Here is a 24,243-nt window from a genome sequence, read left to right on the forward strand (position 1 = left end):
ATAGCTGAGGCTGTCCGCGAACCGTGATCCTCTGGTCTCAGCCTCCTGAATGATGGGATTTAAGCATGTACCACCATGCCCGGCTTCTTTTTGTCATTTCTTCTTCGCCTGTTTTAAATATATATATATATATATATAATAGAGTAAATCTAGCAACATTCAACCTCTCAGCTACACCCCAAGCCTTATTTTCTTTTTTATTTTGAAACAGGGTTTCACAAAGTTGTGGAGGGCCTTGCTAAACTGCTGAGGGTGGCCTCGAACCTGCAACCCTCCTTTCTCACTCTCTCAAGCATGTCTATCCTGATTTTTTTTAAGTCCCTTATTATTTTCACATAAACATACTCCACACCTACTTCTATGTTATTTTGGTTCCAAAATTTTAGACTTCCCATTTAATTCACAAATCTCAAGCTAAGTCCTAGATAAACAGTGCTGCCAAAGGTGTGTGTGTGTGTGTGTGTGTGTGTGTGTGTGTGTGTGAGAGAGAGAGAGAGAGAGAGAGAGAGAGAGAGAGAGAGAGAGAGAGAGAAAGAGAGAGAGAGAGAGAGAGAAACAGACAGACAGACAGACAGACAGACAGACACACACACACGGGATTAAACCTAGAGCATTCTACCTCTGAGCTCTACCCAGGGTCTCACCAGGTTGCTGAAAGCCTCTTAAATTGCTGGGGCTTGCCTCAAACCTTCAATCCTCCTGTCTCAGCCACCCAAGTACCAGGATTAATGCTATATACCACCACACCTAGATTTTGTTGTTGTATTGACGATTGAATACGGGGGGGGGGGGGTTCCTACTTCTTAACCACAACCTCCTAGCCCAATTTTACTTTTTGTTTTTGAAAGAGGGTCTTATAAATTTGCTGAGAGTATCACTACTTGCTAAGGCTATCATTGAACCTGTGATCCTTCTGTCTCAGTCTCACAAGTACTAGAAGTACAGGCATGCATAGCAATACCTGGCTCCACAATAATTTATAGGATGTGATCCAAGTAATATGGTATTAAAAATGGTTCAAGTGGGCCAGGCGTCTTGGTGCCAGCATTCAGGAGGCTGAGACTGGAGGATCACATTTCGCAGACAGCCTCCGCTACTTGAAGCCCTTTGCAACTCAGTGAGACCCTGTTCCAAAACCTAAAAAGACTAAAAAATAAGGCTGGGGGTGTAGCGCAGAGGTACAATGCCCCTGGGTTGTATCCCCAGTACGGGGGGTGGGGGGGGGGAGTGTTACTTATTAAGAACTAACGTAGCCGCATTTGGGAGGCTGAGACAGGAGGATTGTGGTTTGTGGACAGCATCAGCTACTTAGAGAAGCCCTCTGCAACTCAGTGAGATCCAGCTTCAAAATAGAGAATAAAAAAACAGGGCTGGGGGTATAGCTAGGAGGTTGAATGCCCCTAGATACCATCCCCAGAACTGCCAAAAAAAAGAACGTCTTTTTTTATAGTGGAGTCACAATTGCTCCCCATTAAGGGGCAATTCACTCACATTACAAAGGGTTGTCTTAAATTGACTTCATGCAGAGAACTGCATACTTGATACATCACTCAGAGATAAAGCACAGTAACTAAGTTCAGAGGTGTGACATAACAGTGCCCTACCTTCCGAAACAAAAACAGGAGAAAAAGAACCAAAATCTATATTCACCCAACAAAGTACATTACACATACAGAATGTGGGAGAAAGGCTGAAAATAGCTTTTGTTGACTGGAAGCTTTTGAGGAGCACTGCCATTTTCCGCACATTATTATAAAATTCCAAAACTGAGCATGGTGGCACATACTTGTAACCCCAGCATTGGGGAGGCTGAAACAGGAGGATCGCAGTTTGCAGCCAGCCTCAGCTACTTAGTGAGACCTTTTGCAACTCAGTGAGATCTTTTTTCAAAATAAAGAAAAAAAAGTAGGTCTGGGGATGTCACTTGGAGATAGAATGCTCCTGGGCAAGCAGGTGTAGTGGCGCACGCTTGTCATCACAGTACTTGGAAGGCTGAGATAGGAGGATCACACAGGTTTGAAGCTAGCCTCAGCAACTTAGTGAGACCCTGTTTCCAAATAAAATATAAAATAGGTCTAGTATTGTAGCCCAGAGTTAGAAGGCCCCTGGGGTCCATCCCCAATACCACACACACACACACACACAAAAAAAAAAATGCTCCTGGGTTCCATCCCTAGTACGGGGGGGGGGGGGGGGGGGGCGGCAACGTATTATAACTAAATTTACTCACCCTTTAACACATTTGAAATATTGAAGACTATACTCTGGTAATTCATAGATAGATGATCTACTCTACTTTTGCTCCTGTAGCCAATCCCATCACCAATAAAATAGATAAATCCATTTCTTAGGTTAAGAGCAAAAGTAAATTTTTATCAATCCTTATCAAAGAATGAGAATGCTAATATCTGTAAACAATCTATAGATTAGTTCCTCACCCAGGTGCGATTATTCCCATTACGGTTTTGGTTAATTATCACCTATGAATTGAGACAGACTTCAATGATTCTCAACTGTGGCAAGAATGGAAAGAGTCTTTTTTTCTTTTCTTTCTTTTTTTTTGGCAGTACTGGGGATGAAATCCCGGGGCATTCATTCTACCTCCGAGCTACAACCCCAGCCCAATTTTATATTCTTTATTTGGAAACAGGGTCTCAATGATTTCAAAGGGCCTATGTAGTAGATGAGGCTGTCTGAGAACCACAATCCTCCTGTCTCAGCCACCCAAATACTGATATTACAAGTGTGCGCCACCATGCCCTGCTCAGGGAATCACTTTTTTGTGTGTGTGTATTACTGGGGATGGAACTCAGGGGCATTCTACCTCCGAGCTACACCCCCAGTCCTATATTTTATTCTTTATTTTGAAACAGGGTCTCACTGAACTGCAAAGGACCTCACTGAGTAGCTGAGGCTAGCCACAAACCACGATCCTCCTGTCTCAGCCTCCCGAATGCTGGAATTACAAGCGTGTGCCACCATGCCCAGCTTAGGCAATCACTTTTAAAAAGCTTCAAAACTATTAGACCAGTCTATAAAAACAAACTTTCTTGCTCATTTAGTGAGTAATATGGCAAATAAGAACTCTCCTACTCTAAGTGTGTATTTCAGGAAGAACTGATTTTGGGGGTGAAGCTGGGCACAGTGTAATCCCAGTCCTTGTGAGATAGAGAGGAGGATTTGAAATTCAAGGCCACCTTTGGCAACTTAGTGAGGCCTAGTCTCAAAAATTAAAACCAAAGCCGGGCATGGTGGTGCACACTTGTAATTATAGTACTTGGGAGGCTGAGAGAGGAGGATCATAGGTTTGTGGCTAGCCTCAGCCACTTAGTGAGACCCTATTTCAAAATGAAAAATAAAAAAATAAGACCGAGGCTATAGTTAGAGGTAGAATGCCCCTGGGTTCAATCCTCAGTATTGAGGAAAGAAGAGGGGGGAGAGACAGAGAGACAGAGAGAGACAGAGAGAGACAGAGAGAGACAGAGAGAGAGAGAGAGAGAGAGAGAGAGAGAGAGAGAGAGAGAGAGGCGAGCGAGCGCGAGCGAGCGAGCGTGTGTGCGCACGCTAGCTAGCTAGGTGTCTAGGAGTATAGCTTAGTGGTAGAACATTCCTGAGGTCAATCCTCAGTACCCCCCATACACACACACAATTTTGAGGTGTCATGATAAAATAAAAATTATGAATCACTTCCAATGGAACTTAGGACATCTTAAAAATTATTATTCAAATACATAAGCATACAGCTAGAAAGAATATAAAATCTGAGCTGGGCATGGTGGAGCACGCTTGTAATCCCAGCATTCAGGAGGCTGACAGGAGGATCGCAGTTTGTGAACAGCCTTAGCTACTTAGTGAGGCCCTTTGCAACTCAGTGAGACCCTGTTTCAAAATAAAGAATGAAAAATATGGCTGGGGGTGTAGCTTGGAGATAGAATGCCCTGGGTTCCATTCCCAGTACCACAAAAAAAAAAAGAAAAAGAAAAAAAGAAAAGAAATATATATATAAAATCAATCTCCTACTTTGTGTTTATTCATCCGATGTTTGTCTTTTCCTTCTGGGATGCCTTCAATCATGTCATTTTCCTCTTCCTCATCACTGTCATCAGCATTTTCTAAGAAATTGAATGTCTCAAGAACGTCACCAGAGGGCCTAGAGGGTGGAAAAAAAGATGAAGTCAACTATATGATGAATTCTAATATTTCTTTCTAGCTTTTTTTTTTTTTTTTTTTTTTTTGCGATACTACGATGAACCCAGGAGCATTCTACCTCCGATCCACACCCCCTAGCCCTATTATTTATTTATTTTATTTTAGGGGGCAGTACTGGGGACGGAACCCAGGGGCATTCTACCTCTGAGCTACACCCCAGACATATTTTTTAGTCTTTTTTATTTTTTTACTTTTAGATATTTTGGGTACCAGAAATGGAACCCAGGGGCTTTCTACTTCTGGGCTACACTCCCTTTTATATTTTACTTGGAAACTGGGTCTCACTGAGTTACTGAGAGCCTCACTAAGTAGCTGAGGCTGGCTTCGAACCTTTGCGACCCTCCTGTCTCAGCCTGCCAAGTGCTGAGATTACAAGTGTGCGCCACCACGCCCAGCTAGTCTTTTTAATTTTTGAAACAGGGTCTCACTGAATTGCAAAGAGCCTTGCTAAGTAGCTGAGGGTGTCTGTGAACTCTGATCCTCCTGCCTCAGCTTCCTGAATCATGGAACTACACGCGTGTGCCACCACATTCAGCTTCTAGTTCCTATTTTAATGCCTCCAAGCCCAGGTCCTTGGGCATGCTAGGCAAGCACTCTACCACTGAGTTAACTAACTACTTTAAGGCGGCTACAGAGATTCAAAAGACAATCTACTCATAAAATACTACCTGGAGATTTTTAATTTTTTATACATTTATTGGTGCATTATAGCCTCATATCATAATGTAGTTCATAGTGATAAGTGACCCACATGCACACAGCACTTGGTGAGCTGTCTATAGATTTTACTCAAGAAAAGAATATTTAAAATTGTTTGCCAGGAATGGTGGCATACACTTGTAATCCCAGCACTCTTTAAGAGTTCATGATGATGGCCTCTGTATATATCCTTTTCATTAATTTTATAGAGGGCTTAGGGTTAAATAATCCAATCTGGATAAAAGCATACTTATAAATACAGTCTGGAGCCAGGCGTGGCGGCACACACTTGTAAACCCAGCATTCAGGAGGCTAAGACAGGAGGATAGAGGTTTGCAGACAGCCTCAGCTACTTAGTGAGGCCCTTTGCAACTCAGCGAGAGCCTGTATCAAAATAAAGACTAAAAAATAGGGCAGGGGGTGTAGCTCAGAGGTAGAATGTCCCTAGGTTCTATCCCCAGAGGAGGAGGAGGAGGAGGAGGAGGAGGAGGAGGAGGAACAATAATAATACAATCTGCAAACATACTCTATAGAAATTTTTCTTGTACTTCTTTAACAATCTTTCAACACAGTTTTATCTATTTTCTCGCTCTGAAATTCCTAAATACTGACTCCCTGAACTCTTCTTTGATTTTTTTTGGGGGGATGGTACTGGGGGTGGAATCCAGAGAGGGTTTCTATCTCTGGGCTATACTCCCAGACCTATTTTATATTTTATTTGGAAACAGGATCTCACTAAGTTGCTGAGAGCCTCACTAAGTAGCTGAGGCTGGCTTTGAACCTGTGCAATACTCCTGTCTCAGCCTCCTAAGCGCAGGGATTACATGTGTGCGCCACCAAGCCTAGCAGCTTCTTTGAATTTTTATGTCATTTCAGTCCTTTTTTCTCTTTTTCCAGGAACGTTGTTCACCCTTATCTTTCAAGTTATTCAAGGTCACACCTTATATTTCTATGAGCTTTCCTTGAACATCTGGATAGCCGATTTTATCTATTTTTATTTAGTTAGTTATTTTGCGGGTCTGAGGATGGAATCTGGATTTTTATACATTTATTGTATAAAATGTATTGTATTGTATAATAAATATGTATAATGTAAAATGTATTGTATAAATTGTATAATATTTATTGTATAAAATGTATTGTACTGCCGGGATTGGAGCCTGCCGAGGGTAGGTACGCCGGTGATGGGGCCAGTGGCCGGCATCGGAGCCTGTCTTGAGGCAAGGCCGCTACTGGGGCCTCCGAGGCCGGGATCAGAGCCTGCCGAGGGGTTAGGCCAGTACTGGGGCCAGCGAGGCTGGGATCGGAACCTGCCACAAGGCAAGGCTGGTGCTAGGGCCTCTTAGGCAAGGATAGGTGTCTGTCGAGGGGTTAGGATGGTACCAAGGTCAGCGAGGCCAGAATCGGGGCCTCTCATGAGGCAAGGCCACTGCCTGAGCCAGCGAGGCCAGCATCAGTCCACCGGGTAGCCAGGCCGCTATTGGGGCCATCAAGAGTGGGATCGGTACTTGCAACGCGGCATGCACAGAGAAATATCACAGAAAATAAAAACCCTAATCAGCAATAACTAGGAGGAAAGGGGCAACAGGAAGAGGTTGAGTTATAGAAAGGGCTCTATAGCAAAGCAATTAAGGTGACCAATCAGAGGATATGGAATAGGGGAGGATGGAGCCTCCTTAAAACTCAGGAGGTACATAAACAAATGTATCAAAATTAATAACCAAACAAGCATAGGATCAAGGGAGGGGGAGGGGATGGGATGGGGAGTGGATGAGGGCTAATTGGATGATGTGTGCTTGTACATCCTTCTCAAGTCTTGTATTCCAATGTGATGTATGATTACAATGCACCAATAAAAATAAATTGGTCTGGGAGTATAGCCTGGAGGTAGAAAAGCCCCTGGATTCCACCCCTAGTACTACCACCAAAAAAAAAAGAAAAAGAAAAAGAAAAGAGAATAAAAGAAATAAAATCAGAATGGTGGTGGAACTCAGGTAGAATACCTGAGTTCAATCCCCAGTGCCTCTCCACAGAAACTTTAATAGGAACTTAAAAACCAGAATGTTAACTGAATATGAAATTAATCTCTAATCTGCATTTCAATTATATATCTATTTCAGAAATATAGCCATCCTGTCGGGTGTGATGGCGCACGCTTGTAATCCCCGCGCTTGGGAGGTGGAGACAGGAGGATTGTGCAGGTTCGAAGCCAGCCTCTCTGGCTTAAGAGACCCTGTTTCCAAATAAAAATATAAAAAAAGGTCTGGGAGTGTAGTCCGGTCCAGGACCCTAGTACCACCAAGAAAAAAAAATTATTTATTTTTATACACACACACACACACACACACACACACACACACACACACACACACATCCTCTTGCATAAAAGTTAACAGAGATAAATTTAATAAGTCCCTAAGTAAAAAATTCATTTACTTTGGTACCATTTGGAGAGTAGAGGGGTGTCTTTAAATCTGAACTCTACCTGCTTTAAAAATTGCTAAAAGTAGCCGGGCGTGGTGGCACACGCTTGTAATCCTCACTCTTGGGAGGCTGAGACAGGAGGATTGCACAGGTTCGAAGCCATCCTCAGCTACTTAGTGAGGCTCTCACCAACTTAGTGAGACCCTGTTTCCAATAAAATATAAAATAGGTCTGGGAGCATAGCCTAGAGGTAGAAATCCTCTGGGTTCTACCCCTAGTACCACACACACACACACACACACACACACACAAGCTAATAGTAACAAAGAGCTAAGCAAATGTATAGAATCCATTATTTAATCAATGTTAACCTAGAAATATAAATCATACCTTTTGATTTCTTGTCCTTTTTGCTTGGGAGATTCACCACCATTCAAAATTTGTTCTAAATTCTTTGTTTCTACTGATCCATTTGGTTCTGAATTGGACAGTCCAAGTAATGACCTTACCCGCTGAGACCGTACATCTAATATTGTATCTGTGTAACCTACTTCCTGAAGATACCTATAAGAGGAAAATTGAAGATATTAAATTTCACATACTATACCACTTGCCACTTAAAATCATATCGAAGAGCCAAGCATGGTGGCACATGCTTGTAATCCCAGCATTCAGGAGGCTAAGATGAGAGGATTGCGGTTTGCCGACAGTCCTACCTACATAGTGAGGCCCTTCACAACTCAGTGAGACCCTGTTTCAAGAAAATAAAAAGACTAAAAAATAGGGCTGGGGGTGTAGCTCAGAGGTAGAATGCCTCTGGGTACCACAAAAAAAATATCGAAGATGTTTTAGGAAAATCCATAATCTGCAATTATACACTGTCTTTATCTCAAATTTCTTCTCTATAAACTAGTTCTAGTTCTAAAAGAAAAAAGCCAATAAAAACCAAGAACACATATAGTATAGCTAACATTGATTATAGGCCAAATTATACTAAACCTAAAAAGTCCTAATGCCTTAAAAAGCTTTTAGAAGTTGATGAAGTAAATTGGGGGTTGGGGGAGCAAATGATTTAATGTCCAGAAGTGGTAAAAAAAAAAAAAAAAGAAGTAGAACTGAACCTTAGAATAGTGATTTGCTATGTTTAAACCTGAGATTCTTAACCAGAGACTGATGAACAGACTAATTTCCCCAAGATACCACAGCATTCCTTTAGTCTGCAGTTTTCAAACTTCTCTTTATCAAGTGCTTAAGTGCATGGATTGCCAAGCATGGTGACACCGGCTTATAATCACAGCACTTAGGAGGCTGAGACAGGAGGATTGCAGATTTACTGTCAACTTCAGCTACATAGTGAGTTCCTGTTTGTTTCAAAATAAATAAAAAAATAGGGTCGAGGAGAGTGGTGTAGATTGGAGGTAGAATGCTCCTCGGTTCAATCCCCAGTATTGCAAAAAGAGAGGGGGGGGGGAGGGAGGGAGGGAGGGAGGGAGAGAGAGAGAGAGAGAGAAAGAAATACATGTATATGGCAGGCCAAAACTTCGGACAAATACATAAAGCCCTAGGTTCATTTAACAATAACAATTAAAGCTCAGAAGATACTAGACTGGGTCATTAGTCTTTGGTGGTATTTTAACTCAAGGGTCTAAAGAGAGTAAGGGAAGACTGGCATGGTGGCACATGCTTGTAATTCTAGTCTTTGGGAAGTTGAAATGGGAGGATCGCAGTTGCAGTTCAGCAGTTGCAGTTCACGGCCAGCCTCAGCTACTTAGTGAGGCCCTTTGCAACTCAATGAGACCCTGTTTAAAAAAATAAAGAAAGCCAGGCATGGTGGTGCAGCTTGTAATCCCCACACTTGGGAAGCGGAGACAGGAGGATAGTGCAGGTCGAAGCCAGCCATGCTGGCTTAAGAGACCCTGTTTCCAAATAAATAAAAATAAATAAATATCCTGTTTCCAAATAAATATATATATATAATATATATTTTATATAACCAGAAATAGAAGGGTTTCCAGGAACCCCAGTACCACCAAAAAATAAAAATACAAAAATAAATAAAGAATACTAAATAGGGCTGGGGGTGTAGCTCAGAGGTAAAATGCACCTAGGTTCCATCCCCAGTATCACAAAAAAGTAAAAAAAAAAAAAAAGAGAGAGAGAGAGAGAGAGAGAGAGAGAGAGAGAGAGAGAGAGAGAGAGAGAAAGAGAAAGGGAGAATGGACTGAGGCGAGGTAAGTTTAGAATATCTACTGAGGACAGGGGTAACAACAGGTGACTGGGATTACAGGAAAAGGCTCTCTGCAATGTTTGGAGAAGAAACCATGAACACATAAAAGCATTCACAAAATCTGGAATTTTCCTCTAAAGGTTAATTAGAAACAGAAGCAGACAGACTGAACTAGAGTGGGATTTTACAGATAGTAAAATGGCTAGTGAGAAAGGGGTCACCAGTGGATGGCAACAAAACTAATGGTACTAGAAAAGGGTGATGGATCATGGCATCTAAGATCGAGCTAAAGAAAGAGGAATGAATAAAAGCAACCACAGGCAGAAGAGAGTAAGAAGATGAAATAGTCAAAGAACTGGAGATGGAATTACGGTCAAGAAAGATGTAATCAGCACTTGGGAGGCTGAGACAGGAGGATCGCACAGGTTCTCAAAGCCAGCCTTGGCTACTTAGTGAGGCTCTCAGCAACTCAGTGACACCCTATTTTCAAATAAAGTATAAAATAGGTCTGGGAGTGTAGCCTGGAGGTAGAAAAGCCTCTGGGTTCCACCCTCAGTGCCACCCCCCCCAAAAAAAAGATGTAATCAGACTGAGAGAGGTAGACCATATGATGACTATTTAGGTCATGCAATATTCCAGAATTCCAGAGGTAGATTAGTTCTAGGTAGTAATAAGATAAGGGATCTGACTACACTTCATGGGGTTAATGAAGTAAAAGTGAAGATGTCCAAAATTGAGAAGGATGATTATCCAAGACATCATCTGGATGCCAGTACTATTTTCAAGGTATACAGAAGTGAGGCATGGTGGTACACATCTGTAATCCCAGTAATTGGAAGGCTGAGACAGGAGGACTGCAGGTTTGAGGCTAGTTTAAGCAACTTAGTGAGGCTCTGTTTTAAATTAAAAAAAAAAAAAAAAAAAAAAAAGCCAGGCGTAGTGGCACATGTTTGTAATCCCAGCATTCAGTTGGCTGAGACCAGAGGATCACAGTTCACAGACAGCCTCAGCTACTTAGTGAGGCTCTCCTCAACTTAGTGAGACCCTGTTCCAAAATAAAGAAAAAATAGGGCAAGGGGTATAGCTCAGAGATCGTATCTTCCTGGATTCCATCCTCAGTACCACAAAAAATATAATTAATTAATTTAATTTAAAAAAAGGTTTACGGCTATAGTTTAGAGGTAAGAGTGACCCTGCATTTAATCCCCAGTATCAAAAATCAAAAACCAAAAACCCCCACAAAACCTCCAAAGCAAGCCAGGCAAGGCGGTGCACACCTCATAATCCCAGTACTTGGAAGGCTGAGACAGGAAGATCACAGGTTTGAGGACAGCCATAGCAAGTAGTGAGACTCTAAGCAACCTAGCAAGACCCTGCTTTAAATTCAAAATAAAATAAGACTGGAGGTACTTCTCAGAGGTAGACTACCTTTTGGTTCAATCCCCAGTGTCACCAAAAAAAAAAAAAAAAAAAAAAAAAAGTATGAAAAGCACCAAAGGAAAAAAAAATAAACAAGATTAGCCACAGAAGTACTTCCAAAATAACACAACTTTCAAACATAAAAAAGGTTCCTAAAAATGTTTCAACCTGCCGGGCGTGGAAACTCACACTTGTAATTCCCTCGCTTGGGATGCAGAGACAGGAGGATCGCACTGGCTGGATGCCAGCCTCGCTGGCTTAAGAGACCCTGTTTCTAAATAAAAAAAATATAAAATAGGTCTGGGAGTGTAGCCCGGAGGTAGAAGGGTTTCCAGGAATCCCAGTACCACCAAAAAAAAAAAAAAAAAAAAAAAACTTTTAACATAAAGGAGAATTGAGTAAGCCACTTATAAAAATGTTTCAAGTAACAGCTAAATTATTCCTCAAAACTAGATGCACTAAAATTAAAAAAATAGTGTAAATGTTGTGGTGAGAAGGCTGGAGGGATCTAGAAGGATGAATTTTTTTTGTTATAAACTTTAAGCCACCCAGTCTTTTAGAATTCTAACTCATGGTCCTTCTATAATTAAATATTTTTTAACTTGTAAATGGACTCATTTACCAAGTTTCTTTATAAAAAATTCTGAAAACAGTCCCATACTCACTGTCTTAACAGTTGTCTGCCTTGCTTCCACGTTAACTGGCTATTCTGAGGTGCTGTGGGAGCCTCTGTGTCTTTGGTTTCTTCTAAAAATTGAGGGAAAAAAGGTTTTATGTGCATTATTTCAAATCTTAAAAATACTGTCAAAGTTTTCTTAGGAATAAATTTCCACAAAAACATACCTAAGTATATTGAGAACACAAATTAACTTAAGAGTATTTACTTTACTATGGGTTGCTCTAACACTTAAGCTACTACAGTATAATTTGCTTTCGCCACTGTTATCTTGGAACAGTCTCACTATGGCAATATAGATTAAGATCATTTTATTTTATTTGTGTGTGTGTGTTTGTGGTACTGGGGATTGAACCCAGGGACCTTTTACCTTCTAGCTACAAAAGAGTTGCTAAGGATATTGTGAAAATACCCCATAAACCTGGCATGGTGGCTTGTAATCTCAGCATTTGAGAGTCTGAAACAGAAGGATTTCAGTTCATGGACACCCTCATCTATTTAGTAAATCGCTTTGCAGACTGGTGAGACCCTATTTCAAATTAAATAATAAAAAAATAAGGCTGGTGGTGTAGCTCGGAGGTAGAATGCCCCAGGTTTAATCGCCAGTACCAAAGGGGGGGGGGGGAGAGGAAGAAGGGACTAAATACCCGAAATACCTCATAAGCATACAGCGTAATGAAGTTTCTAACATTCTTAAGCAACCAGTAACTAGATAAAGAAAACATTACACCCCTAAAAGTTTTCCTCACCCTATTTTCCAATCATAAGCCATTCCAAAAAGGGTTTCAACACTATTTGAGTTCTAAAAATTTTTAGTTTTGATATAAATAGCCTGGAGTAGTGGTTCATTGATAATCCCGGTACTTGGGAGGGTGAGATAGGAGGATTGTAGGCTGAAGGCCAGCCTCAGCAATTTAGTGAGGCCCTCAGCAACCTAGTGAGACCCTATTTCAAAATGAAAAATAAAATAGGCCTGACAGTATAATTCAAAGGTTGAATGCCCCTTGGTTTAATCCCCAGTACCATACAAACACACACACAAAAGATTTTTTTTATATAAATGATTTCTATTAACTTTTAATTTTATCTAGTCATGTTCTCAAGTTTGGTTGTATTTTGTTCACTTTTGTTACTCAAAATTTCACTGTGCTAACATATCACACTATATTTTTCCAATTTAATGCTGAAAGGTGATCCATTTGTTTCTAGATTTTCACTATTTAATAAGAATGCTATTCTCAGCAACTTAGTGAGACCCTGTTTCCAAATAAAATATAAACTGGGCATGGGAGTATAGCCCGGAAGTAGAAAGCCTCTGGGTTCCATCCCCAGTACCACCAAAAAAAAAAAAAGAATGCTATGAATATTCTTATGATGAACAAATGTATACATCATACATTTCAAGCAGTTGAATTACTAGGTCAGAGGGTAATGAATGTTTCCCCCCCCTACTTTTTTTTTTTTTTTTTTTTGCAGTACTGGGGATTGAACCTGGGGCATTCTACCTCCAAGCAACACCCCAGCCCTATTTTTTATTCTTTATTTTGAAACAAGGTCTCATTAAATTGCAGAGGTCCTCCTCACTAAGCAGCCAAAGCTGTCTGCAAACCATGATCCTCCTGTCTGTCTCCCAAATGCTTTTTATTACCTTTAATGATATTGCCAAGGCACTTTTTCTGGGGGGGGGGGGGGCGTACTGGGGATTGAACCCAGAGACATTCTAACTCTGCACTACACTCCAGCCCTTTTTATTTTTTGTTTTTGAAGAGGAGCTCAATAGGTTGCTGAAGTTGGTCTCGAACCTGTGATCCTCCATGTGCCATCACACCCAGCCTTCCAAAGCACTTTCAAAGCACTGTATCAATTCATAATCCCAAAATCAGTGTTTACAAACTCTGATCATCCCACATCTTCATCAACACTGGATACTGTCTTTTTTGCATGCTAGCCATTCTGCTAAGTGTCTAATTGTGTTCCACTGTAGGTTTAGGCTGTATTTCATTAATAACCAATGGAAGTGAATATCTTTTCATGTTTTATTTGCCCAGAACATAGCCTCTTTTATGAGGCAGCTTTGAAGTCTTTTTGTCTATTTTTTCTACTGAATTGTCTGTTTTCTTTCTTCCTTTTTTTTTTGGGCATTTGGGATTGAACAAAAGACATTCTACCTCTGAGTTACACCCCGAGCCCTTTTTATCATTTTATTTTGAAGTTGGGTCCTAGTAAGTTGTTGAGGTTGGTCTTTTTAAACCTGCAATCCTAGCCGGGTGTGGTGGCGCACGCTTGTAATCCCCGCGCTTGGGAGGCTGAGACAGGAGGATGGCATGGGTTCGAAGCCAGCCTCAGCTACTTAGTGAGACCCTGTTTCCAAATAAAATATAAACAAGGTCTAGGGGCATAGCATGGAAGTAGAAAGCCTCTGGGTTCTACCCCCAGTACCACCAAAAAAAAAAAAAAAAAGAAAGAAAGAAAGAAAGAAACACACACACACACAAAATAAATAAATAAACCTGCAATCCTAAACTGGGCATTGTGGCAAACGCTTGTAATCCCCGTACTTGAGAGGCTGAGAAAGGAGGATCGCACAGGTTCGAAGCCAGCCTCAACTACTTGGTGAGGCTCTCAGCAATTTAGTGAGACCCTGTTTCCAAATAAAATATATATAAAGAGGTCTAAGAGTATAGCCTGGACGTAGAAAAGTTCCTGAGTTCCATCCCCAGTACCACCAAAAAAAAAAAAAAGTTAAACCTGCAATCCTATTTTTTTTTTTTTTTTTGGTGGTACTGGGGTTCCTGGAAACCCTTCTACCTCTGGGCTACACTCCCAGACCTATTTTTTATATTTTTTATTTGGAAACAGGGTCTCTTAAGCCAGAGAGGCTGGCTTCAAACCTGCACGATCCTCCTGTCTCCGCCTCCCAAGCCCGGGGATTACAAATGTGCACCACCACGCCCAGCTATCTCTGTCTTTCAAATACTAGGAGGGAGGGTCGGCTTTAGCTCAGTGGTTACTTCCTCAGGTGGTTTCCAAATACTAGGAGGGATTTGCCATCATGCCCAGGAGGATTATTTTCTAAATGTAGAAGGGAGATTTTTTTTTTAACATATCTGAATACAACACAAACATTTATAAGGTAAGATTTAGAGTATATGTATTTGTATAACTGAGAAGGGTATAAATTCTTATATATCTTATACTTCTGTCAAATAAATATTTTGCACATTTTCAGTTTTACATATGGATTATGTACCCCTTTACAATAATAAAATGTTATTTCATTGATATTTTGATTTAAATAATTTTATTTCACTTTGTTTGCAAGAACAGCATAAGCTTCAATTTGACTGGACTACCAAAAATGTGTATATAACTAAGTTCTAGATATAAGTAATTGCAAGAAATAAGAATAATTGTGGGTGTATTCATTTTGAGTCACCCCCCATGGCAAATGTATTTCTATTTTCTGTATTTCTTTCTAATAAACTTCTTTAAATCTTCAAAAAAAATAATTGCTAGAAATTGTTAGAAATAAGTAATTTCTAGTAATATTTCCAAATCTTATATAAATCACAGTACTTCTTATTTTTTAGGCTCCCCAAAGTGTAATCACATGGAATCCTAAATTCGCATTAAACTATGCAGCTCGTTCCTGTATCCAATCCTCTCTTTTTGATGCACTGTTACTCCTAAGATACACTCTCACACTCACTAGCTGTTTGGTGAAAGCAAAGTCAATTGGAGATCATTTTCTCCCTTCTCTTTTGATTGCCTACACAGTTTCCAAATCTAGTCAAATTTCCAATATTTAGGACTAAAATTAACTGATTAAATCTTCTCTAGAGTTTTTTAAAAAGAAATTTTGTTTTCTATTTGGCAGTACTGGGGACTGAACACAGGAACAATCTACCAACTGAGGTATAGCCCTATAGCCCTATAGCCCTAGCTCACTTTCCTTTTTTTCCCAATTCACTGGGATTGCAGTCACGTGCCACTGTACTTGGCAAAAATACTTTTTTGCTTTGGTATTACTGGGGATTGAACCCAGGGGTGTTCTACCTCTGAGCTACACCCCTAGCCTTATTTTGTTTGGAAACAGGATCTAAGTTGCTGAGGGCCTCACTAAGTTGTGAGGCTGTCCTCAAACCTGTGATCCTCCTACCTCAGCCTCCCAAGGACTAGGATTACAGGTGTGTGATACCACACCAACTAAAACTTTTTTTTTTTTTTTTGGCGGTACTAGGGGTAGAACCCAGGGGCATTCTACCTCTGAACTACATCCGCAGCCCTTTTTTCCCTTTATTTTTATACAGGGTCTTACTGAATTGCAAAAGGCCTCACTAAGTTGCTGAGGCTGTCTGCGAATTGCGAGCCTCCTGTCTCAGCCTCCCAAATGCTAGGATTATAAGTGTGAGCCACCATGCCCAGCCTAAGACTTTTTAAATAATAAAAATTTAAAATCATTTAAATTGGGGGAAAAATGCCTATAGGTGAAAAATAGTCACTTCGGTACATTTCAGTTACAATTACTACCAAAAATGTATCCACAGTTGACGTAATTTCAATGCGGGACAAATAACCTCTGGACTGAAATGTGAATGAAACTACTGATTTTTATCATGTAATATTTTCCCTGAATTTTAGACAGTTTATAATAGGCAATCATCTGTGTAATGGTATCAAAGCAAAATGAGGGTAATGAGAACATGTCTGTTGCCTAAAAGTAAGCTTTAAAAAATAAAAGAAAGTAACAGAAGAATCAAGTTTACCTGATTCAAAGGTTGGCATTTTCAAATCACCTTGGTTCAGTTCTGTTCCATATTTTAATTTGTGATATTTTGCCCTGAAAATGTAATAATAAATTTATTAAAAAATTGTTTTCTTTTCTACAGTTAGGTGACTACTGTTCTACATTACTCCAATAACAAAACATAATGTGAATGCCTTCTTTAAAGTTATTTGTAAAGAACATTAAAGAATACACCATTATTTAAAAAAAAAATAGCTGGGCGTGGTGGCACACGCTTGTAATCCCAGGGCTTGGGAGTCTGAGACAGGAGAATTGCACAAGTTCGAAGCCAGCCTCAGCTACTTAGTGAGGATCTCAGCAACTCAGTGAGACCCTGTTTCCAAATAAATTATGGCTGGGGGTGTAGCCCGGAGGTAGAAAGCCCCTGGGTCCCACCCCCAGTACGGAGGGAGGGAAGGGAAAGGAAAAGATAGGATAGGAAAGGAAAGGAAAGGAAAGGAAAGGAAAGGAAAGGAAAGGAAAGAAATTACCCAAGGAACAAATATAGCCATATGAAGAAAACATTTTTTACTTAAAGGTCTTTTATTCAAAAAACTAGATTTGAGCCGGGCGTGATGGCGCACGTTTGTAATCCCCGCGCTTGGGAGGCTGAGACAGGAGGATCGCACGGGTTCGAAGCCAGCCTCAGCTGCTTAGTGAGGCTCTCAGCAACTTAGTGAGACCCTGTTTCCAAATATGATCTGGGTTCCACCCCCAGTACCACAAAAAAAAAAAAAAAAAAAAATTAGATTTGGTAATAATTGTTTCAATTTAATTATTTTTTTTCTTTTTTCACATATGAATCGAATCAAATCAAATTACAACCTTGTATTTAGGCAAGGCTTTATATGCATTTCAAAAAGTTATCAAATACATCATACAATGACATAAATGAGAAAACTTTATTCTATTTTATTCATACAAGAAAATGAGGTACACATACCTTTCTTGTTTTAATGCATACTCTAACATCTTTATTCTTCTTACTAAATCCTTCTTCAAATTCTCTTGGCCTTTTCTTTCTCCTTGTAAAAATGCTATTCGTGCCTAAAAATATAAAATAGAAATTCGTTTCATTTTTCTTTAGCCACATATATGAAACTAAAAAAGATAACTTTTTTCATTTTTACTCATGACAGCAAGATGTAAAATTTATCCAAACTTTCTGTTAAATAATACAATCACTTTAAAAATAAAGGTAACTAAACCAGGGATGGTGGCACATGCCTATAATCCCAATACGTGAAAGGCTGAAACAGGAGAGTGCTTGGGAGACCAAGACAGGAGAATCACAGGTTTGAAACCAGCTATAACAATTCTGTGAAACCCTCAGTAATTTGTAAGACCCTGTTTCCAAAAAATAAGTAAATAAATAAAGAGCAGGGGTATAGCTTAAAGGCAGAATGACCCTGGATTAAATTCCCAATACCACAATAAATAAATAGATATATGATAGATTAGATAGATAGATAAGATAGATAGATGTATAAAATGAGCTAGTTCCTTTAGGGTCCCCTAGTAATATTAATTTTTACATAAGCTTTCATGGAAAATTGAATATATAAAAACTGCTCCTAGCCGGGTGTGGTGGCACACGCTTGTAATCCCCGCGCTTGGGAGGCTGAGACAGGAGGATCACACAGGTTTGAAGCCAGCCTCAGCTACTTAGTGAGGCTTTCAGCAATTTAGTGAGACCCTGTTTCCAAATAAAATATAAAAAAAGGTCTGGGCGTATAGCCCTGAGGTAGAAACCCTCTGGGTTCCACCCCCAGTACCACCAAAAAAATAAAATAAAAATAAAACTGTACCTATGCCTAGCATGCATGGGACCCTGGGTGTGATTCCTAGTACCACAAAAACAACCAACCAACAATAAAAAAAGAGTATCTAATTCCTAACATAGACATAATAAAAAAAAAGATTATATTCACAAACAGATATGATTCAGAAAATGAGATTGTTTTTATTTATTTATTTAGCGGGTCTGGGGATGGAACCCAGGGGCATTCAACCTCCGAGCTATGGCCCCTGCCCTGTGTTTTATTCTTTATTTTGAAACCCGGTCTCACTGAGTTGCAGAGGGCCTCACTAAGTAGCTGAGGCTGTCCGCGAACCGCGATCCTCCAGATCTCAGCCTCCCAAATGCTGGGATTACAAGCGTGCGCCACCACGCCCGGCGAGATAATACTTTTTAAAAACAATCTCATATTATAAAGGCAAAACCTAACTTTAATATACTTGTTTCCATGTATCCAATTTCAGCTGATAATTCATGGTATAATCCTTTTTGCTGATTTTTAAGATAACTTCTTCCTTTGAATTCAGGTATAGGTACTCATCTGGGAACATCTTATATAGTGCCTGAATTTATTCAACAATCAGTACATGATTATTACATGTGAACTGATATTCGACATCAGATAATTTTTAACTGCAACACTAGAGGTCATCAGTGCAAAACTTTCAACACTAATTCAACTGGTGTAAGCCTAAACTTGGTTCACAATTACTGCAGTTTGTTTCTAAAATAACAGTATCTTACCTAAAACAAATTACTAAATTTGTTCTACTCCAAGAACTTTCTTAAAGCAATTAACTGAAAAAGTTAATATCGGGTATAAAGGATTTGTTTTTAATTAAATGATGTGTGTTTGTGTGTGCTCATGCATGTATATGTTTCTGTCTGTCTGAGGTGGTTCTTGATTCTGTGATTCTCCTGCCTCTCGAGTACTGGGATTACAGGTGTGCACCACCATGCTTAGCTTAATGATTTTTAAAACACTGTTTATGCCGGGCATGGTGCCGCAAGCTTGCAATCCCAGTACTTCGGAGGCTGAGACAGGAGGATCGCACAGGTTCGAAACCAGCCTCAGCTACTGAGTGAGGCTCTCAGCAACTTAGTGAGAACCTGTTTCCACATAAAATACAAAATAGGTCTGGGAGTATAGCCCTGAGGTAGAAAGCCTCTGGGTTCCATCCTCAGTACTGCAACAACAATAACAACAACAAAAAGAATTAAAAAGTTAGCTAATAATCAGAATTACCACGAAGCTTAGAATTCACACACACACACACACACACACACACACACACACACACACACCCTTAACCCATAGTTCAGTATGTTGAAGTAGAACATGTAACCTTTGTATTTGTCTTTTCAAAAATAAACAAAAGGTTTGCTTTGCAAAGGTTATAAAATTTTTTGTTAAAATATTTTCCAACTTGAGCCGGGTGTGGTGGTGCACTCTTCTAATCCCAGCATTTGGACAAATAAGACAGGAGGATCTAGTTCGCGGACAGCCTCAGCTACTTACTTTGCAACTCAGTGAGACCCTGTTTCCAATAAAGAATAAAAAATAGGGTTAGGGGTATAGCTCAGAGGTAGACTGCCCCTGTGTTCCACCCCCAGGACCACAAAAAATATATATATTTTCAACTTTATTGATGGAAAAGGATTCCACAGAAAAGAGAAAACTAACAAAATACGAAGACATCCAGGAACAAATAAAGCATGTTATTTTTACCTCTTCTATTCACAATACAACCTTAAAACAAGGTTTTATAAATTATCCAAACACCACCATCACTCTGAAATCCTAAAATTTTACATTGCAATAGTTAAAGTGCAATATGTTTTTGGTTTTTAACTGGAAACTCTATAACCCAATAAGTTCTCATTCATCTGGAACTTGAAGACATTAAGTCACAGGTAAACCTATTTTCCATGAATAATAGAAATATACCCCTTTAAAGTATGAAGTCATTTTAAGTCATTTTAATGGTAATCTCTAAAAAACATTGCCTGACATCTTCGACTATCTTTTAAATATTATAATAACAATCTGCTTCCCTCTTCCCATAACCATTCTATTTTGTGGCAAGCTGGGAATCCATATTATGTCTAAACTAAGAAGCCGGCCATGGTGGCACACACTTGTAATCCCAACATTCGAGAAGCTGAGACCAGAGAATTCTGGTTCACAGCCAGCCTCCACTACTTAGTGAGGCCCTCTGCAAGTTAGTGAGACCCTGTTTGAAAATAAAAGAATAAAAGATAGGGCAGGGGGTATAGCTCAGAGGTCGAATGTCCTTAGGTTCCATCCCCAGACCCAAGAAAGAAAAGAAAAAAGAAAAGGAAGGAAGGAAGGAAGGAAGGAAAGAAGGAGGGAAGGAAGGGAGGGAAGGGGAAGGAAAGGAAGAAAGGAGGGCTGAGGGTGTCACTGGGAGGTAAATACCTATTAAATACCTATGGGTTTCATCTCCAGTACCACAAACAAACAAACAAACAAACAAAACTAAGAATAAATGAACCCCACTACATTTAACTTATTTTAGACATATTTTTCGTGTGTGTGTGTATTGGGGGGTAGGTGTTGGGGATGGAACCCAGACCCTGGGAGGGGCATTCTACCTCTGAGCCACATACCTCCAGCTCTTTCTATTTTTTGTTTTGATACAATGTCTGGCTAGATAGCTAGATTGCTGAGAGTCTAGTTAAATTGCTAGGCTGGAGCCAGATGTGGTGGCAAACTCTTATAATCCCAGCATTTGGGAGGCTGAGATAGGAGGATTGCAGTTTGAGGACAACCTCAGCTACTTAGTGAGGCCCTCTGACACTCTGTGAGACCCTGTTTCAAGATAAAGAATAAAAAAGAGGGCTGAGGGATGTCGCTAGAAGGCAAAATACCAATGAGTTCCACCCCCAGTACCAGGAAGGAAAAAAAATTTGCTAGGCTATTGTTGAACCTACAATCTTCCTATTTCAGCTTTCCAAATACTTAGGTTTACAGGTGTGTCCCACCACACCCAGCATTTATGTAGCTTTGAAAAGAGAATTAAATTCATTTTACAATAATGATGGGGTAAAACATTTAAGTACCTTTTTTTGGTACTGGAGATTGAACCCAGAGGCATTCTATCTCAGAATTACATACCCATCCATTTTATTTTTAAACAGGGTCTCACTAAATTGCTGAAGCTGGCCTTGATACTTAGCCTCCCAAGAACTGGGATTACAGGTGTGTGCCACTATGCCCTAGTTTACTTCCACCTTTTACCATTTATTTTGTTTTTAGTGCAAAGATTGATGGGAGGAAGGGTAATGACAAGAGAATGGTGACTAAATGAAAGATTACTGTACTTTGCCAGGCGTGGTGGCGCACGCTTGTAATCCCCGTGCTTGGGAGGCAGAGACAGGAGGATCGCGCAGGTTCGAAGCCAGCCGTGCACACTAGCTTAGGAGACCCTGTTTCCAAATAAAAATATAAAATAGGTCTGGGAGTGTAGCCTGGAGGTAGAAGGGCTTCCAGGAACCCCAGTACCACAAAAAAAAAAAAAAAAAAAAGATTACTGTACTTTGATTATGATCAGAGGGGATAAAACATCCTCACTAAAGGGCAGGCTTTCATTAAGACTTCTTTGCTTCCTAAAACATTTTTTTAACCTCAAGAGACAGTTCAAATTTTAAATAAAAATAAGAGTAGATGAGCGTCATGGCACACACTTTATAATCCTAGTAGTTGGGAGGCCAAGACAAAAGGATTACAGATTCTAGGCCAGACTCAGCAACTTACTGAGACCTCATTTAAAACTAAAATAAGCCGGGCGTGGGAGCACACCCTTATAATTCCCGCACTTGGGAGGCGGAGGCAGGAGGATCGCGCAGGTTCGAAGCCAGCCTCGCTGGCTTAGGAGACCCTGTTTCCAAATAAAATATAAAAATAGGTCTGGGAGTGTAGCCCGGAGGTAGAAGGGTTTCCAGGAACCCCAGTACCACCAAATAAATAAATAAATGCTGGGCGCGATGGCACATGCTTGTAATCCCAGCATTTGGGAGGCTGAGAGAAGAGGATCACAGTTTGCAGACAGCCTCAGTTACTTAGTGAGGCCCTTTGCAACTCAGTGAGATCCTGTCTCAAAATAAAATATAAAAATTAGGGCTGGGGCAGGGCACGGTGGTACACACTTGTAATCCCAGCATTTCAGAGGCTGAGACAGGAGTATCACAGGTTCAAGGGCAGCCTCAGCTACTTAGTGAGGTCCTCTGCAACTTAGTGAGACCCTGTTTCAAAATATAAAAAAAAAAAAAAATTAGGGCTGAGGGTATAGCTTGGAGGTAGAATGTCCCTAGGTTCCATCCTGGACCATTAATTAATTAATTAATTAAAATGGGCTAGTGATATAGGTTGGAAAGGCCCTGGGTTAAATTCCTAGTATCAAAATAATAATATTACAAACAATAATTATTTTACATCAAATTTTCAAATATAGCTTAAGTTCATTTACTATTCTTTCTCTTAAAGTACAGATGTGTGTGTGTGGTAGTGCATGCTATAATCCTAACTACTGGGGAGGCTAAGACATGAGAAGGGTCTCAAAGTCAAGCTAGACTGGGAAACTTTAGTGTGACACTTTCTCAAAATAAAAAAATAAAAAGGGCTGGAGGAGCCAGGTATGCCTGTAATCTTAGTACTTGGGAGCTGAGACAGGAGGATCACAGGTTTGAGGCCAGCCTTGGCAACTTAGCAAGACCCTCAGCAACTTAGTGAGCTTCTGTTTCAAAACAAAAAATAAAATAGGGCTTGAGATAGAAGGCCCCTGAGTTCAATCTCCAGTACCAAAAAAATTAAAATAAACAAGCAGCAGTAAAGCACCCCCAAGTTTAATCCCCAGTACCATAAAACAAAAACTGAAAGTACATTTAGTAATCAATAATTAAGACAATTATATTGACTAGGTAAGCTACTGAAATTTATTATAAATCTTGTTACTAGCAGTATGAGAAGAATATTTTACCTGAGTATTATAACTATGTATTATAATGTTACCTGTACTAATTTCTACTAGTACAGGTCACATTCCTTTACCAAAGCCCTTGAGGCCAGATATGTTCTAGAAATTACAGCTACAGTTTATATAGACACACTGTATTACATAAAGCCTCACATAACACAAATTGGGGCAGTAACACAATCAAACACATTCATATTTCTCCAAAACTGTATGAGTTTTCACTAAGTGTGATAAAGAATATAATTAGCTTTGTTTCATTTTAGGTAAGGTTTCTGCGACCAAATTAATTTTCAGAAAGAGAAAGAAGAAAGCCAGGCATGGTAGCATAAGCCTCTAATACCAGTACTTGGGAGACAGAAGGATCACAGATTCTAGGATGGCCTTAGCAACCTATGAGACTCTGTTTCAAAACAAAAAAATAAAATTAAAAGGGCTAGAGTTATAGCTCAGAGATAGAATGCTGAAGTTCAATAGGAAAGAAGGAAGAAAGGACTAAAGGAAGGGAGGGGAGGGGGCTATCATAAATGTCAAATATGCTATGTCAAACACTAAGTATTAAAGTATGTTTACTCACACTTCACAATGATCCTATTAGTATTATTTTCTCCAGTTTACAGAGAATCAAATGAGTACAAAGAGGTGAAAACAAAGAATGAAAACTTATGTGTTAATTAAGTCATTTCTCTTTCTTAGGAGACAGTATTTAAATATCTCAGAAAATGTATTCACATTACTTGTCACTATTCTCATTAAAATGACCAAAAGTATAACTTTGTGGCAGGAGGGAGTTAGTGGGAACTGGGTTACTGGGGATTGAATCTAGGGGCATTCTACCTCTGAGCTACACCCCAACCCTTTTTAGGGTCTTGCTGAATTGCTGAGGCTGGCCTCGAAACTGCGATCCTGTCTCAGCCTCCCAAGTACTCCCACGTATTTCATGTTGGTGGCCAGCCTCACTTACTTAGTGAGGTCCTCTGCAAGTCAGTAAGACCCTGTTTCAAAATGAAG

The 24,243-nt window shown here is 39.9% G+C and overlaps 1 protein-coding gene across 3 annotated transcripts in view; it reads right to left on the minus strand.

Annotated features, from left to right (window-relative positions):
* Positions 1-24,243, minus strand: part of STRN3 (striatin 3) — a gene marked incomplete at both ends in the record, with an annotated part of 92,839 nt that overhangs the window by 40,161 nt on the left and 28,435 nt on the right. For all 3 annotated transcript variants that reach the window (XM_080707732.1, XM_080707731.1, XM_080707730.1), the window contains 5 exons: positions 4,021-4,150; positions 7,723-7,896; positions 11,644-11,725; positions 16,421-16,494; positions 17,384-17,487. In XM_080707732.1, coding sequence (XP_080563858.1) covers positions 4,021-4,150; positions 7,723-7,896; positions 11,644-11,725; positions 16,421-16,494; positions 17,384-17,487 — 564 coding nt within the window. The remainder of the gene's footprint in view (positions 1-4,020; positions 4,151-7,722; positions 7,897-11,643; positions 11,726-16,420; positions 16,495-17,383; positions 17,488-24,243) is intronic.

Source organism: Muscardinus avellanarius (genome assembly GCF_963383645.1).
Source record: "Muscardinus avellanarius genome assembly, chromosome: 12".
In the NCBI taxonomy this organism is placed as follows: Eukaryota; Metazoa; Chordata; class Mammalia; order Rodentia; family Gliridae; genus Muscardinus; species Muscardinus avellanarius.